The sequence below is a fragment of the Oncorhynchus masou genome, chromosome 27 (assembly GCF_036934945.1).
Source record: "Oncorhynchus masou masou isolate Uvic2021 chromosome 27, UVic_Omas_1.1, whole genome shotgun sequence".
NCBI classification, from domain to species: domain Eukaryota; kingdom Metazoa; phylum Chordata; class Actinopteri; order Salmoniformes; family Salmonidae; genus Oncorhynchus; species Oncorhynchus masou.
This window is the reverse complement of record NC_088238.1, coordinates 40,489,403-40,507,194: the sequence shown is the minus strand read 5'-3', so window position 1 is coordinate 40,507,194 and position 17,792 is coordinate 40,489,403. Positions and strand designations below refer to the sequence as shown.

Here is a 17,792-nt window from a genome sequence, read left to right as displayed (position 1 = left end):
CAATCAAAAGACGTGCAGGCACTACGCCTGCTAGCTGGCTCCTGTGTAACACTGGAGCCAGCCAGCAGGCATACAATAGCCAACTCTAAAGCTGATTGGTTGACACTAAATTTTTATTTCCATTCACTTTAAGCTACAAGCGCCCACACTGTTGATTCTGAAGGCAGATTTTAGACCCCTGGCAACACATGATTGCTGAATATGATTGGATAAAATATCTAACATAAAGACCAGCCCTCCAAATCTCAACCTGGGGCTGGAAGCAGTGCAACCTAGAGGAACGCTATGAAATGAAGAGTGTAACTCTTACTCTGGGGAATAATTTAATACATATTTGTGGGAAAATATATTTAAAAAAATATATATTCTGATGATGTTTAGTCCAGCAGAGAAGGCCTTGCTGGCCCACCACTGGTTTTTAGTCACAAGCATACTATGTGGCCGGGAACAGGGCGTCATTTGTAATGTGCCGTGTGTGTGTTCAACCCTAGATTCTTGAAGTTTGAGGTGACAGGTGACAGCAGGGATATAACATTCAAAATAGGGAGTAAAGGAAAAAAAAAATTAAAAAGAAAAAAAAAGTGAAGTAGCTAAGTTATAGAAGAGGTGGAGAAAGTGATAGCAACCAAATACACGATGGAACAGAAAAGAAAGTCAAAAGGAGGAGAGACAAGCAACGAAAAGAAGAAAACAAACGTTCTCTTCAGACATACAGTGAAGCAGAGAAAGTGCGAGTCCAAGGCGACTTCTGTTCCTAATATTAACACTGATAAACTGAAGGTGATACTGAAAGAGCCTCAACAAGGACAAAGAAAACAGACGGTGAAACAACGAGTCGAGGCAAAGACAGAAAAGCCAAGTCCCATGATGAGAGAAGAGGAAAAGCAAAGCTGCAGAGAATAGGGGAAAGGAATTGACGAAAACTGCAATAATTACCAAAAAAAAGAGAAAGGGGATGAAGCAGAGGACAGAAAAGGCTACTTCTATGACAAGTCCGAGAAAGAAGTAACGGTTTCGAGAACTGACTTTGTGGCTGTGGTAACCGTTGTGCCTGTTGTTCACATGCGTATCTACACTCTCATTGGCTGGAATGGTCCCACCTGATCTTGCCACATCCTGGCAGCCTTCCATTGTTAGAGCCGCCACTTGAGTATCTGGTCACGAAGACTGCAGCTGTTTCTGATGAATAAACAATGCTATGCTAATGAGGGGTGGCATTGAAATAAAACCCAGCCCTGAAACTAAATGTAGGTTTAAAATAATTATATCATAGGACGACACCGCATTCACACACATTTTCACAAAGTGGGTAGTTCGGATTTGTCACTTCTAGCCGAAATATATCATACTTGACTGAAACAACGACTTTTATAGACTTAAATTGTTGTGCAACACAATATGTAAACTGGCCAGTAAACTGTGGCCATTGTCTTTCAGCTCGAAAAAGTGGATTTCTACAGGTGTATGTATAATATAAAAAAAAAAACTCGAGAATTGTCATTTACATTTGGTTTATATATTTTGTTCTTTAAACAATACAAATTATTCACATACCACATCTCTTTCAAGCAGTACAAAATACAAGAACTCTTAATTTTATTAAAACATCACATTTATAAATAACTATTGTGATACTATTTTCACAGCATCTTGACGAACAGACTCGGGAACTGCGTGAAATAATCATAGCTAGCTATGTACATTGTAAACAATATATAACTAATCTGAGACTCACACAAACTAGTCATGACATATATTCCATTTAACATCTATGGGGCTTACTGTAGATATTGTAGAGCTGCTTTGTGCAGGTTCTCTCTATTTCTCAAAACAGTGTAAGCCCCATAGAAATATAATTCCTAGAAGGGGATTCGCCATCAAAGTCATCATTGGGTGTCATTGGAGACGTAGCCAGCAACAGACTAGCCTTCAGAGTACATAAATATAATTTCTAGAAGGGACATAGCCCTTCAGATCACAGCAATTAGACTGCCCAGTCAGGAATTCAATTACTATGCTTCAGAGTTCCTTCACTTAGTCATCCTTCTTGTGGGGTAGAGCCGAGCTGTTATCAGCGGTTTTATGAAGCAAAGCCGATCTGTTGTCGTTAGGCAATCCTTCATTATTGTTCCCAACCTTCCCATTGATCAGAGGAGTCGATGGAGTTGTAGACTCTGCCCCCTCAGATGTGAGGTACTCGCTGATCAGCTTCTGATAGGTGGGATGGGTGGTCAGCACTCTGAACAGCTCCTCTGTAGAGATACAACAATGTAGCATTAGGGTTGTTGACAAGGATGTGGATCTTTCAACCTGTCTTTCCTTCAGTCCTCGCTAACCTATCTCCTTGGCCCCTCAACTGTATTGGAGAAGGTCCACGGTCCCTCCCGTCAGACCTTCTTCTCTAATGGGTTTTGAGAAGGAGGAGGCAAGGGGAGAGGATGCGGGGGAATCGAGGAAAGATTAATTGAGAAAGAGCCAGTAGTTAGGGGCAGTCAGACAATCGCTCTTCTTTGAAACAGCTTGTGTCACATTATCACAGACTCGGTTTCTGCTCAACAGCCACAAAAAGTTTAATAATAAACCACTAATAATCAAGGTAAGTTGGAATGGGGTGAAAGTAGCCGAGGGTTGAATTCAAAAACTCATGATCTATAATTGTTGACTGAAAAGACTTCATATAATGTATACCGGATTTGTTTAAGTACCATCTGTCCAGATGTAATCAAATAGCATATATATAATACTTATTTTCCACCATATAATTTGCAAATACATTCATTAAAAATCCTACAATGTGATTTTCTGGATTTTTTTCCCTCATTTTGTCTGTCATTGTTGAAGTGTACCTATGATAAATTACAGGCCTCATCTTTTTAAGTGGGAGAACTTGCACAATTGGTGGTTGACTAAATACTTTTTTGCCCCACTGTACAGTGTAAAAAAAATACCATATAAATAATGTGTAGAATATACATGTAACCCCAAAAAATTTCGGTCCTCAGAAAGAGGGGTCGTGGTGGATGGGTCCCCCAAAAATTAAATTAAAGGTTTATTTGATTAATCAAGTTGTTCATTCATTTAAATGTAAATTATGTTAATATAGATTGGTGTCTTGCGTTCAGTGGGCACGCCTCTCCGGGACAGTTCTGAGTACAGCTCCTCTGTGTGGTATTGAGGACTCCCCACTAGCGCCCCCATCAGGTCAGACACATCCACCGCTGTCAGACTGCCACTACCCTCTCTGTCATACAGCTGCAGACACACACAGAGCAGATATTTCTAACCCAATATAAACTATACCATTTATGTAAGTATATAAAGTTAATATACAGTTTGTAAAATATTCAATTTAGAAAATACAGTACATACATACATACATACATTTACAGTGCATTCGAAAAGTATTCAGACCCCTGTATTTAATCCATTTCAGAATAAGGCTGTAAAGTAACAAAATGCGGAAAAAGTGAAGGGGTCTGAATATTTTCCGAATGCACTGTACAAGTACAGTACATACAAACACATGTAAAATATACTGTATATGTACAGTTTATAGGTTAAGGCGCCCTCTTAATACTGTATTTACAGCCTGGGTTTGTTCCTCTGTTCTTAACCTGGATGCCAGTCTGTTTCTGCTCTCTTGCCAACTCCTGCTCGCTTGCCAAACATGCTGGAGTTGACAAGCGCACAAACAGATCTGGGACCCAGGCTACTTACACACACTTTATAGGTTGAAATGCATAACTTCCTACCAGGTTTAACATGTACTCTAAACATTAACACAGGGGTTATGAATCCATTCTACATGTACACAAACACCGGGAGAGGTACTTACAGTGAAGGCGATGTGAAGGAGAGACTTGAAGTCCATAAAGCTGGAGACAGCCGCCACACTTAGATAGATCTGTCTGAGATCCACCTTGTCATCCTGCAATGCACACAGTCCACATTTACATGCACACCAATAATATATATATATATTACTTGGGATATTCAAGTACTCTGTTTTTGAGTTGATGCATATAAAACATCAAATTCTGTTCACAATAACCCCAAAAAGCTTGTATCCCGGTTATGTGAAACCAGGATAAGATGCCTGGAATATGCTGATCTTAGATGGAATAGTGTGGCACGCTCTCCGTAGTCAATGAGTAAGACCCTTAAACAGGTCAACGTTCACAAGGCCGCAGGGCCAGACGGATTACTTGGACGTGTACTCCGAGCATGCGCTGACCAACTGGCAAGTGTCTTCACTGACATTTTCAACCTGTCCCTGACTGAGTCTGTAATATAATCATGTTTCAAGCAGACCACCATCGACCCTGTGTCCAAGAACATGAAGGTAACCTGCCTAAATAACTACCGACCCGTAGAACTCACATCTGTAGCTATGAAGTGCTTTTAAAGGCTGGTGTGGCTCACATCAACACCACTATCCCAGAAAACCTAGACCACTCCAATTTGCATACTGCCCCAACAGATCCACAGATGATGCAATCTCTATTGCACTCCACATTGCCCTTTCCCACCAGGACAAAAGGAACACCTATGTGAGAATGCTATTCATTGACTACAGCTCAGCGTTCAAAACCACTTCCTGTACTCTCTGTTCACTCCTGACTGCAAGGCCAGAACACCATCATCAAGTTTGCCGATGACACAACAGTGATCACCGACAACATGCAGTGCCAGGACAACAACCTCTCCCTCAATGTGAGCAAGACAAAAGAGAAGATCGTGGACTACAGGAAAAGGCGGGCCGAACAGGCCCCCATTAACATCGACGGGGCTGTAGTGGAGCGGGTCGAGAGTTTCAAGTTCCTTGGTGTCCACTTCACCAACAAACTATCATAATCAAAACATACCAAGACAGTCGTGAAAAGGGCACGACAAAACCTTTTCCCCCTCAGGAGACTGAAAATATTTGGCATGGGTCCCCAGATCCTCAAAAGGTTCTGTAGCTGCACCATTGAGAGCATCCTGACCGATTGCATCACCACCTGGTACGGCAACTGCTCGGCATCTGACCGTAAGGCACGACAGAGGATAGTGCGAACGGCCCAATACATCCCTTGGGCCAAGCTTCCTACCATCCAGGACCTATATAATAGGCAGTATCAGAGGAAAGCCCATAAAATTGTCAGAGACTCCAGTCACCCTGTTTTCTCTGCTACCGCACAGCAAGCGGTACCAGAGCGCCAAGTCTAGGACCAAAAGGCTCATCAACAGCTTCTACCCCGAAGCCATAAGACTGCAGAACAATTCATAAACCCGCCACCGGACAATTTACAGACACCCCCCTTCCTTTTGTACACTGCTGCTACTCGCTGTTCATTATCTATGCATAGTCACAACAACCCCACCTACATGTACAGATTACCTCAACTAAGCTGTACCCCCGCACACTGACTCGGTATCGGTGCCCCCTGTACAATAGCCTCGTTATTGTGTTACTTTTTTACTTTAGTCTACTTAGTAAATATGTTCTTCTTCTTGAACTGCACTGTTGGTTAAGGGGTTGTAAGTAAGCATTTTACGGTTAAGTCTACACTTGTTGTATTCGGCGCATGTGACAAATAAAGTTTGATTTGATACTTTCCTAATGCACTGTACTATTAACTAATATGAAAGTCAATTAGGAATATTCTGGATATTCAAAGATTCCATGGATACTCGTGAACAGGATATCAAAAGGTACATGTAAACAGCTTATCCCGAATTCGACCTTAAGCGGAATATGAGTTACTAGCCGGAATACTGTTGTGCATGCAAACGTTGTCACTGTTACACAAACAACAGTGAAACAAAGTACACACAACACCAAGAAATACTCAAAATGTACTGCACACACGCTTGACGCTGGTGGACAATTTAACCTCAGGAGGACTTTACCTTTGAGTAGAGACCACAGATCTTAGCAGCAGTCTGTCTGTCAGTCAGTCCCATAAGAGGGACCAGCTCATCCACAACAGCCCTCCAACCCTGTTCGGACTGACACCGGTCAATCATCTGAGTTAGTGCCACCTCAACCTCTGACTCTCTGAGACTGAGGATGGAGAGGGAGAGATGGAAGGAGAGAAACAAATTGAAGGGGAGAGAAATGAGAAAGGGAGGTTTCTAGATGACAATTTAAGAAGTACTGCACACAAGAAGGAGAGCACCTGCGTAGTTAGGATCAAACACAAAGCCATAGATAAATAGCCTACATATACAGTGCAATCTGAAAAAGTATTCAGACAACTGGACTTTTTCCACATTTTGTTACGTGACAGTCTTACTGTAAAACTGATTAAATTGTTGTTTTCTCATCAAATCTACAGTTGAAGTCGGTAGTTTACATACACCTAAGCCAAATACATTTAAACTCAGTTTTTCACAATTCCTGACATGTAATCCTAGTAAAACCGTCTTAGGTCAGTTGGGATCAACACTTTAAGAATGTGAAATGTCAGAAAAATAGTAGAGAGAATGACTTATTTCAGCTTTATTTATTTTATCAAATTCCCAGTGGGTCAGAAGTTTACATACTCTCAATTACCATTTGGTAGCATTGCCTTTAAATTATTTAACTTGGGTCAAACATTTCAGGAAGCCTTCCACAATAAGTTGGATGAATTTTGGCCCAGTCAGGTTTCTAGGCCTCCTTGCTCCCACAAGCTTTTTCAGATCTGCGCACAAATTTTCTAAAGGATTGAGGTCAGGGCTTTGTAATGGCCACTCCAATAGCTTGACTTTGTTCTCCGTAATATATTTTGCCACGACTTTGGAAGTATGCTTGGGGTTATTGTCCATTTGGAAGACCCATTTGCAACCAAGCTTTAACTTCTTGATTGAGGTCTTGAGTTGTTGCTTCAATATATGGCAGGGTAGCCTAGTGGTTAGAGCACTGGACTAGTAACCGGAAGTTCAAACCCCCGAGCTGACAAGGTAAAAATCTGTCGTTCTGCCCCTGAACAGGCAGTTAACCCACTGTTCCTAGGCAGTCATTGAAAATAAGAATTTGTTCTTAACTGACTTGCCTAGTTAAATAAAGGTAAAATAAATAAATAAATATTCATATAAATTTTCCTACCTCATGATGCCATCTATTTTGTGAAGTGCACCAGTCCTCCTGCAGCAAGGAGCTGCCATCCGTGCATCACGGTTGGGATGGTGTTCTTCGGCTTACAAGCCTCCCCCTTTTCCTCCAAAGATAACCATGGTCATTATGGCCGAACATTTCTAGTTCTGTTTCATCAGACCAGAGGACATTTCTCCAAAAAGTACAATCTTTGTCCCCATGTGCCGTTGCAAACCGTAGTCTGGCTTTTTTTAAATGGTGTTTTGGAGCAGTGGCTTCTTCCTTGCTGAGCGGCCTTTCAGGTTATGTCGATATAGGGCTCGTTTTACTGTGGATAGATACTTTCGTACCGGTTTCCTCCAGCATCTTCATAAAGTCCTTTGCTGTTGTTCTGGGATTGATTTGCACATTTAGTACCAAATTACGTTCATCTCTAGGAGACAGAACACGTCTCCTTCCTGAGCGGTATAACGGCTGCGTGGTCCCACGATGTTTAGACTTGCATACTATTGTTTGTACAGATGAATGTGGTACCTTCAGGTATTTGGAAATTGCTCCCAAGGATGAACCAGAATTGTGGAGGTCACCAAAAGTTTTTCCTGAGGTCGTAGCTGATTTCTTATGATTTCCCCATTATGTCAAGCAAAGAGACACCTAGTTTGAAGGAAGGCCTTGAAATACATCCACAGGTACACCTCCAATTGACTCAAATGATTAGCCTATCAGAAGCTTCTAAAGCCATGACATAATTTTCTGGAATTTTCCAAGCTGTTTAAAGGCACAGTCAACTTAGTGTATGTAAACTTCTGACCTACTGGAATTGTGATACAGTGAGTTATAAGTGAAATAATCTGTCTGTAAACAATTGTTGGAAAAATTACTTTTGTCATGCACAAAGTAGATGTCCTAACAAGAAATTTGTGGAGTGGTTGAAAGACGAGTAAATGACTCCAACCCAAGCGTATGTAAAGTTCAGACTTCAACTGTACACACAGCACCTCATAATGACAAAGTTAAAACAGGTTTTTAGAAATGTTTGCAAATCTCATAAAACAAAAAAAAATCTGAAATATCAAATTTACATAAGTATTCAGACTCTTCACTACTTTGTTGAAGCACCTTTGGCAGCGATTACAGCCTCAAGTCTTCTTGGGTATGATGCTACAAGCTTGGCACACCTTTGGGGAGTTTCTCCCATTCTTCTCTGCAGATCTTCTCAAGCTCTGTCAGGTTGGATGGGGAGCATTGCTGCACAGCTATTTTTCAGGTCTCTCCAGAGATGTTCAATCAGGTTCAAGTCCGGGCTCTGGCTGGGCCACTCAAGGACATTTAGAGACTTGTCCCGAAGCCACTCCTGCGTTGTCTTGGCTGTGTGCTTAGAATCGTTGTCCTGGTGGAAGGTGAACCATCTCTGAACTTTGCTCTGTTCATCTTTCCCTCGATCCTGACTAGTCTCCCAGTCCCTGCCACTGAGAAAAATTCCCACAGCATGATGCTGCCATCACCATGCTTCACCGTAGAAATGGTGCCAGGTTTCCTCTAGACGTAATGCTTGGCATTCAGGCCACAGATTTTAATCTTGGTTTCATCAGACCAGAGAATCTTGTTTCTCATGGTCCAAGGTGCCTTTTGGCAAACTCCAAGCAGGCTGTCATGTGCATTTTACTGAGGAGTGGCTTCCGTCTGGCCACTCTGGCCGTCTGGCCTGATTGGTGGAGTCCTACAGAGATCATTGTACTTCTGGATGGTTCTCCCATCTCCACAGATGAACTCTGGTGCTGTGTCAGAGTGACCATCAGGTTCTTTGTCACCTCCCTGGCCAAGGCCCTTCTCCCCCGATTGCTCAGTTTGGCCGGGCAGCCAGCTCTAGGAAGACTCTTGGTGGCTCCAAACTTCTTCCATTTAAGAATGATGGAGACCACTGTTGTTGGGCACCTCCAATGCTGCACGAATGTTTTGGTACCCTTCCCCAGATCTGTGCCTCGACACAATCCTGTCTCAGAGCTCTACGGACAATTTCATTGACCTCATGGCTTTGTTTTTGCTCTGACATGCACTGTCAACTGTGGGACCTTTTATAGACAGGTGTGTACCTTTCCAAATCATGTCCAATCAATTGAATTTACCACAGGTGCACTCCAAGCAGGCTGTTGTAGAAACATTTCAGGATGCACCGGAGCTCAATTTCAAGTCTCATAGCAAAGGGTCTGAATAGTCACGTAAATAAGGTTTAAATAATCTGTTTAAAAAAAAATTGTAATACATTTGCAAAAAATTAAAAACCTGTATTCACTTTGTCATTATGGGGTATTGTGTTTTGATTGACGAGGGAACAAATATTTAATACATTTTAGAATAAAGTTGTAAAGTAACAAAAATGTGGAAAATACTTTCCAAATGCCCTGTATACAGGCAACTCGCAAAATAATGGAAACACGTGAGTCAATGAGGGGTACACTGTATTTTGAAAGCAAGTGCTTCTACACAGGTGTGGTTCCTGAGTTAATCAAGCAATTAACATCCCATCATGCTTAGGGACATGTATAAAAATGCTGGGCAGGCCATTATTTTGGCTACCATGGCTATTATCCACAGAGCACAAGAAGTCACTGATAGGTTTGATGAGCATGAAAACGATGCAGTCTCAGTCGCCAGATGTCAACCCAATTAAACACGTATGAGAGATTCTGGAGTGGTGCCTGAGACAGGGTTTTCCACCATCATTAACAAAACACCAAATTATGAAATTTCTCATGGAAGAATGGTGTCGCAACCCTCTGATAGAGTTCCAGACACTTGTAGAATCTATGTGAAGTTTAATTGAAGCTGTTCTGACTCACGGTGGCCTAACGCCCTCTATGTTGGCAGATACTTGTATGTATATATTGTCATGGATTCAGTTCCTAGATTCTAAAGTAGCCATTTCTATAGAAGCTTTGCAGGCACGTTTCCAACGCGAATTTGCATTAATGACTTGAGAGTCGATAGATATGTATTACTCCCAATGTACGGGTTGTCACAGTGAAATATATATATATTTTTGTAAATATAAAAATATGATAAGGCATTTGTAAACTGTTTTTCTGTAGCATCTTCCAAGGCCCGTCACACCTGTTCCAACTCAACACTAACAGCATCTCCCCATAATCCCTTTGTTCTACTCCTACAGGTAAGCCACACAGGTGATCACCAGGTGTAACTAACAAAATAGGAAGTTCCCATATACATACATTCTATACACAGGTAACAAACAAGTTCTACACATGTTCTTCTCTAATACAAAATGGTTATTGTTCTATGACTCTGCATACGCACACGCAATTGATGACTTCACACAGACACATAAACCACAGGTGACTGGTGGCACTTTAAATTGGGGAGGGCTGGCTCATAATAATGGCTGGAACCGAGTGTACTTAACGGTATAAAAACAAATCAAACATAGATTGATACCAATTAATTTACTCCATTCCAGATATTATTATGAGTCGTCCTCCCATCACCAGCCTCCTGTGACACACACGTCTCTTACCCGTCTTTGTGCAGCAGTGAGAGGGTTTCTCTGGCTGGGGGTTCTAGGGGGAGGGAGAGCCCCCCTAGCATTCTGGTAGGAACACGCCCCTCCATCACATGGTCTGTAGCTGGGATACCCAGAGTCCTGAAACACATAGGAGATGATACTGTTAGACCACACATACACCTCTCATTCACATAAGCAGTGCCTACTACTTAAACTGCATATTGTTTACTAATCGTACTACATATTTGGTCAAACCGACCGCAGTAAGCAACAAATATCAGCATACTAGGCTGATCCTACTGAGAATGCACCATCTAATGTGCAATTCTACTAGATGAAAAGCGTAAATGAGCATAACATCCTGGCATTTAAACCATACTCATTATTTTCTTCTCAAAAAGCCTACAATTTAAAAATGCAAGTACAGGTATTCGTACACAGTCATTAGCTGGGATACACAGAGCCCTGACAAGCACAAAAGAGGTAAACTCAGTACTGTTAGAATAACATGCATACCGCAACAACAAAAACACACACCTCAAGAAGACTGAGCCCAAAGATGAGATAGACATACATTACAGGCAGAAATTCTGTGTAAACTTACTTGGCCATGAGTTTCTGGACATTGTCTGCATACAGGTTAGGGTCATCCTTCTCTTCCTGAGAGGGGGTGTATACTGGCAGAAACTGTAACCAAATCAGAGTACAGGACATTAATACAGGTACTGTAGCCAATAAGAGAACATTACATTTATAGTGACATGTAATACAGGCAATCAGAACAGGATATTAATACTGACAGGTAATATCGCTAATAAGAGAAGAGGACATTTACACCGACAGCCAATCTGAAAACAGAACACGATCATACCTCGACAGTAACGTTAGTGTAGAGCTGAGAGCAGGTGTGCCACAGTGTCTCAATCCTGGAGGGAACAACACCCGTCAGTGAAATAACATTTAGAAAAAGCTTATTTACAATATTATAGATAATGAAGTTGAATGATTATCATATTCCAAACCAAAATTAATTTAGATGATGCCTTACCAGGTTGTGCCCTTGTGGGTCCAGCGCACAGTATCCTAGAAAAATAAGCCAGCTTTCTTTTAAACTCACACGTGCAGACAGTACGTCACCTGATTATGTTCAGAACATTGCATAGCCTACAGGTCACTCAGTTCAAAACACACCCTGTACAGACATGCTGTTGCACCATTGGAGTTCCAACATGCAAAGATTAACAAGGGTGCCAATATAAATGGAGGGCACTCTCAGTAAATATGAGCAAAACGTCTTTGCTATTTATCCTCAAGGTCTTTCATTACAAATATTCACAAAAATCAAACCTTTAATTGAAGCAAAATTATAGAAAAAAATAAAAAATGTGAAATGACAAATATTTTTCTCTGAAACGTGTGACAATTATTGGCACCCCTAGAAATTCTTATGAGTAAAATCTAACTCAAGTATATACCCATTCATATTTTAAATTTTTAAATTCACCTGAGTGATTAGGAACACTTAAGTGGAAAGCCATGACTTTCCTGTTTCACTGGGGTATAAATATGAGGTGAAACACAGGCCAGGTTCCCATAGTCATCCATTACTATGGGAAAGACCCGAGAATACAGTAATGATGTGTGACAAAGGGTTGTTGAGCTGCACAAACCAGGAAATGGCTATAAGAAAAAAGCTCAACGGTTGAAAATGCCCATTTCTACTATCAGGGCAATAATTTAAAGCAACTGGAGATGTTAACAATCGGCCTGAAAGAGGACGTGTGTGAGGAGGATGGTTCGAGTGGCCAAAAAATCTCCAAGGATCACAGCTGGAGAATTGCAGACGTTAGTTGGGTCTTGGGTCAGAAAGTCTCCAAAACTATGATCACAAGTTGTTTGGGAGAGTTGCCATAAAAAAGCCTTTGCTGTCAAACAACAAACTCAAGCGCCTACATTTTGCCAAACATTACTGGAACTTTCATTGGGACTGGGTTTTATGGCCATGATGTCAAAATAGAGCATTTTGAAAACAAACACCAGAGGTGGGTTTGGCGTAGACAGAAAGATGGCCACGCAAAAAGTACCTCATCCCCACTGTGAAGTATGGTGGTGGATCTTTGATGTTGTGGAGCTGTTTTTCTTCCAAAGGCCCTGGACAACTTGTTAGGATACATGGTATAATGGACTCCATCAAGTACCAGCAGATATTAAATCAAAACATGACTGCCTCTGCTAGGAAGCTTAAACTGGGCAGGGGTTGTATCTTCCAGCAGGGCAGTGATCCAAAGCACACCTCAAAATCAACACAAAAATTCTTCAATGACCACAGAAACAAGGCTTTGCCATGGACATCCCAGTTCCTGACAGAACCGCCATGGAAAACCTGTGAGATGAGCTGAAGAGGAGAGTCCACAAGCGTGGATCTTGGAGAATCTGAAGGATCTGGAGAGATTCGATATGGAGGAATTGTCTCAGATCCTTTGCCATGTGTTCCCCAAACTCTTACACATTATAGGAGAAGAGCTGTTATCTTGGCAAAGGGAGGTTGCACAAAGAATGAAGGGGTGCCAATAATTGTGGCACACATATTTGAGAACCAAGATATATTTGTTTTATGATAAGAATAGATTTTTTCTTTCAATTATTTTTACTTGAATTAAAGGTTTGATTTTTGTGAATACAAAGATGTTTTTCTTCTTCCCCGCAGCCAGTTTTGCTCATATTTACCAAGGGTGCCAACATTAGTGGAGGGATTCGCATCTATGATTAGAAAGCAAACATGGTATTTTCCCACGACCAGAACACTGTAGTCCTTAATAGGAAGGGTGTTCTCAGGCCCAATTCCAATCCATCGGCAAGTCAACTACTCTGTCTGGAGCTGGTCTAGTGGTAGTGCGGTCATCCCAGACCATATATGCTCCCAGAGGCAGCGGTTCATTCCACCACTCACTTTCTATTTCCCCTCTCTACTCACCAGTTTGTTGGGGTAGTGCAGCAGGACTGGTTGGACTGGGACTCCAGCCAGGAAGGCACCTTGAAGGGAGAGAGAGAACAGTAAACCAGTCAGCTCACACCTTTCTTTCTCCCCTCCCTACGTAACACAACATGCCATCCATTTCTTTAGGTTCAGCATAAGTGACAGTTTGTTGATTTAAGCCAAGATATTCTTTGTGTGCTCACCAATACCAGGTTCATATGTTATTAGAAATTATATGAACTATTGGAATAGAAGCAAAAGTGCAAACACCGCCAATCTGGCACCCTAGGCAGGCTAAGGCTAAAAGCATTTGAAAGATTTCAAATAGTACTTGAACCAAGGTCTGGTTCTCACCACGTTTAAACTTGATGAGAATGGTGCCGTTCGTAGTGGTGCCTTCTGGGAACATCAGCATCTGAGATAAGGAGAGAAAGACCGTGATTGATGAATAGAGACAATGACAGAGATGGGGAGTGAGAAAGCAAGGGAGTTCGTATAGCCAGTCCATCAGTAAGGTTCATTAGGAGGAGAAAGAGAGAGAAAAAGATGGAGGGAGGGATAGAGATTGAGACAGTGATTGATATATACTGAGAGAAAGAAGGCGTTAAACCAGTTCTATAACAGTCGTCCATTCATCAGTAATGTTAATTGTTCTATAGTTACATCATTCTAACGTGCCAGTTAACTCAGAGTCGTCGCGCTACATGGCACAAGACTGATGCAGTGAGGTTACATGTGTGTAACTGGTTGGATATGAGCCCACGTCGCCTATGTGATAACCCAATGTCTCAACCACTGGAAATCCTTGAACAATTGGGTTTACATGTCTCGGACAAGGCTTCTCCGTTACACCTGTTACCTCCATTGGCCAAATAGGACCTTTGAACACTGCTTACCTGTGGCCAGTAGCCATTGGAGGTGAGCCTCTCTATGATCTGCGCAATAGCTTGTTTCCTGGACTCTGGATTCTTCCTATTTACCATCACTGACTGGTTAAACTCCAGGAGGGCTAAAGGGAGAAAAAAGGAACCATACACAAGGCTGTTATAATGTGACATAACCATAATAACGTGATCATTATATTAGTTAGGACACAAAAGCCACTGAAGGCCTATGCTACTGAAGAGATAGGAAAGGGAATACGAAGGGAAAAAGGTAAGAAGAGAAAGAAAGGGGAAAGGTCGGGAAAAGATAGCAGGAGTACAAAAACAAGAAAAGTCATGAGGCAATAGTTTGTTTTAGGAGTTTGTCAACATTTCTCAATACTCCCTGTTCTCCAATCCCTCCCCCACCTCTCCTTCCTTTCCCAACCTCCACCCCCCCCTCACCCCAACATCCATCTCATCCATCTCACCCCAACATAGTAGAATAAAGTTGCCCCCAGTGCGGTATTTTATCCCCAGTGATTAAGGTTACCATTTCAGGACAGTAATCAGATACTAGATCTGTGTCTTTTAAGTGCAACTTTGATCTAGAGTCACTCCAAGTATCCCGCATAACACTCACCCCCTATTACAGGCAGGCTCTGGTTCTCCAATCTGGACACCACCTTAGCCAACTGTGTGTGTGTGTGTGTGTGTGTGTGTGTGTGTGTGCACGCATGTGTCCCACTCCCAGTTACCCCCACACTCACCCCCTATAACAGGGATTTTTTGGTTTTCCGATCGGGACACCACTGTAGCTAACTGGGTTTCCGGCAGCACCAACATGTCCAGGAAGCTACTGTGAGGCGCCACTGCCAGCACAGGAGCCTCCTTACGCCCTGCCCTACGCCCTTTAACCCGGACCCAGAACCCCAGGAAGAAAAACGCTGCCCGGCTCAGGAACCGGATGATGGAATGTAGCAGCCACCAACGCCACCCCGCCACTACTGGCCGGGAGCGTTCCTCCTCTGACAAGCCGGCCAAACGCAGCCGGGCAATAGGCCACATCATCAGGAAGCAGAGGGCGACCAGGAAGATTCGTATGGGGAAGAGGATGGTGCCCAACACAATGCCCTGTGGATTGGAGGGACATGTTAATATATGGTGAACAGTAAGTGAAATAGGGTAGGTAGCCTGCAATGTATAATATTCATTACACACACAGATGCACACATTCTGGCACAGGCTACAATGTATCATATTGTATCACAGTTCCTAGACAAGCTGCTACATGCTACAATGAATCCAGAATATAGATGCGTGCACGGTTGATAATCAACAATGGGTACATGCATGCAGACACACAAACCATTCAAATGTGTCCTCTTTTCAACTCAAACTCTTACCACATTTCCTCAAGCATAATAAGACAACTCACCCGTATTCTCTGTGCCCTGGTCAGTTTCAGTTTGTGTATAAATGGGTGAGGATAATCAGATGTTGCTTGGCGACTGTCCCGCCTCTCCATGGCGACTAGGCAAGCCTTGACAGACTCAATATCTGTAAAAAGTAGGTCAGACCCAACCAGATTTCAAACTAACCCTTTGAGGTTTGATGTGCGAGGTATTCACTGAATGGCGATGAATATCCCGGTGCGTCGACAGTTTAATTCCGCCGCAACTATTTAGCGTTGCGTAAAAAGTTGTGATATAAAAGTTATAAAAGTGCCTCTCAAAATGTAACGTTATCAAGATGCAGAGAGCCAAAACCAGTCCGAGGGATAGGGGGAGTGCGACAGTTGGTTGGATAAAAAGAAACAAAGAAACAAGTTCAAAAGTGAAAACGATCCAAGTGAAATCGAAGATGTGAATCCGAATTTAAAAATTCCAATACGTTGATTTATTGTACTCTAATACAAGGAATTTAATACGAAATGTGCGCTCGTGTCAATGCATATGGCGTAAAAAATAAGAACAACAACTCGCATTGGTGATCTTCTTCGGTGGGGTTTTAGGGCGGACTATATCCTGAAAAGTTATATTACCGCCCACTTTTTCTTCTCCTTCCTCCTGAAAATAAAATATTCCATTGTGGGAAAGGAGAGGGGGGGATAATATATAAATAACTCGAAACCCGTCCCACTCCTTCAATCACAATCCAATCATGTAAAGTGGTGGGCCGTAGCAAGCTATCTGCTTTCGTTTTCGAGATGATCGATCTGTTGAGGGAGGAGCTATTTATTCTGAAAACATTTCCGTTTGTTGGCAATGTCAAATTTCGGAAATGTTTTCAAAATACTTACTTTCATATTCGCTAGATAGACAGGCAAACGCCACCGAGTACTAAACTGTACACCAATCAAAACGGGTGTACCATGGTACTATCTCTGCTGGTCACGTCTGCCAATCACGTTATACGTCTCTTAAGGTAGTAGACAATTGGTGACATCTTGAGAGCAAACTAACGTAGCAGGCGCCTGATAATATATACATTTTTTTATATTGGGGGAGTTTTTCTTCTGCACTGTTCAGATTTGTTGAACAGTGCAGAAAACCTCCCCCGACCGTTTTTTGAAATTGTCGTCAAGCGCCTGCTATGCTATGTTAGTCTCAAGATGTCACTAGCTGTCTACTACCTTTAGATACGGATAAATTGATTGGTAGAGGTGATCAGCAGAGATAGTACCATGGTACACGAGTTTTGTCTGTAACCTGATTTCTGAGAATTTCGTATTATTCTGTAGTTAATCCAAAACAATACATTTGGTATGACATGTTACGTCTGTATGGTATTTATTAATTTGTGGATGTCCGTCACCCATTTCGTAAAATATGGTACACATTACAATTCGCATTATATGTTGTGAATCTGTACAATATACATTATGTTACCAATTGGAAAATGTATGATATATTGCAAGGTGGATGAGCGCTCAAAATATTTTTCCCAGTCTGAGCCGAGTCGTTTTTTTCCGAGTTCCCAGTTGTCTTTAACGCACTGTAGTCGGAAATTTGAGATTTCCCAGTTGTTTTGAACTCGGCATTTGCAACAACGTGATTCAGGATGACAAGGTGAACGCGATTGGTCGACAGTCTGCTGTGTGGGGCGTTATACAGTACGTTTCTCCAATCGTGGCCCAAATGAGCCCCACATAATACCCATAAAAACTAGTAGTAAAACACGGAAATGGTTCCAAACTTTTTTCAGCATTTAGTTTATTCATTGTGGATTTTAGAAACACTTCAAATAAGTGATTCGTGTAGGCTTACCCTGGCGTGACGTTTTGATAACAGTGTAAATCTCTCTCGGACAAGGTGACTTTTATTACTATATTTGGCGCTCAAATTCAAAAATACTAATTGGCATCAAAGC

General features: G+C 42.0%; 1 protein-coding gene across 1 annotated transcript; it reads right to left on the bottom strand.

The window, feature by feature from the left end:
• Nucleotides 1–1,500: 1,500 nt before the first annotated feature.
• On the bottom strand, nucleotides 1,501–16,633 carry LOC135516150 (lysophospholipid acyltransferase LPCAT4-like). Its single transcript, XM_064940225.1, has 13 exons — nucleotides 15,859–16,633; nucleotides 15,191–15,554; nucleotides 14,454–14,566; nucleotides 13,912–13,972; nucleotides 13,555–13,613; nucleotides 11,629–11,663; nucleotides 11,452–11,506; nucleotides 11,185–11,267; nucleotides 10,593–10,718; nucleotides 5,893–6,046; nucleotides 3,836–3,928; nucleotides 3,117–3,252; nucleotides 1,501–2,252 (listed from the first exon to the last, which is right to left on the bottom strand). Exons 1-13 carry the CDS (start codon nucleotides 15,946–15,948, stop codon nucleotides 2,035–2,037), a joined length of 1,587 nt encoding a protein of 528 aa, XP_064796297.1. The 5' UTR covers nucleotides 15,949–16,633; the 3' UTR covers nucleotides 1,501–2,034.
• Between the last annotated feature and the right edge of the window lie 1,159 nt (nucleotides 16,634–17,792).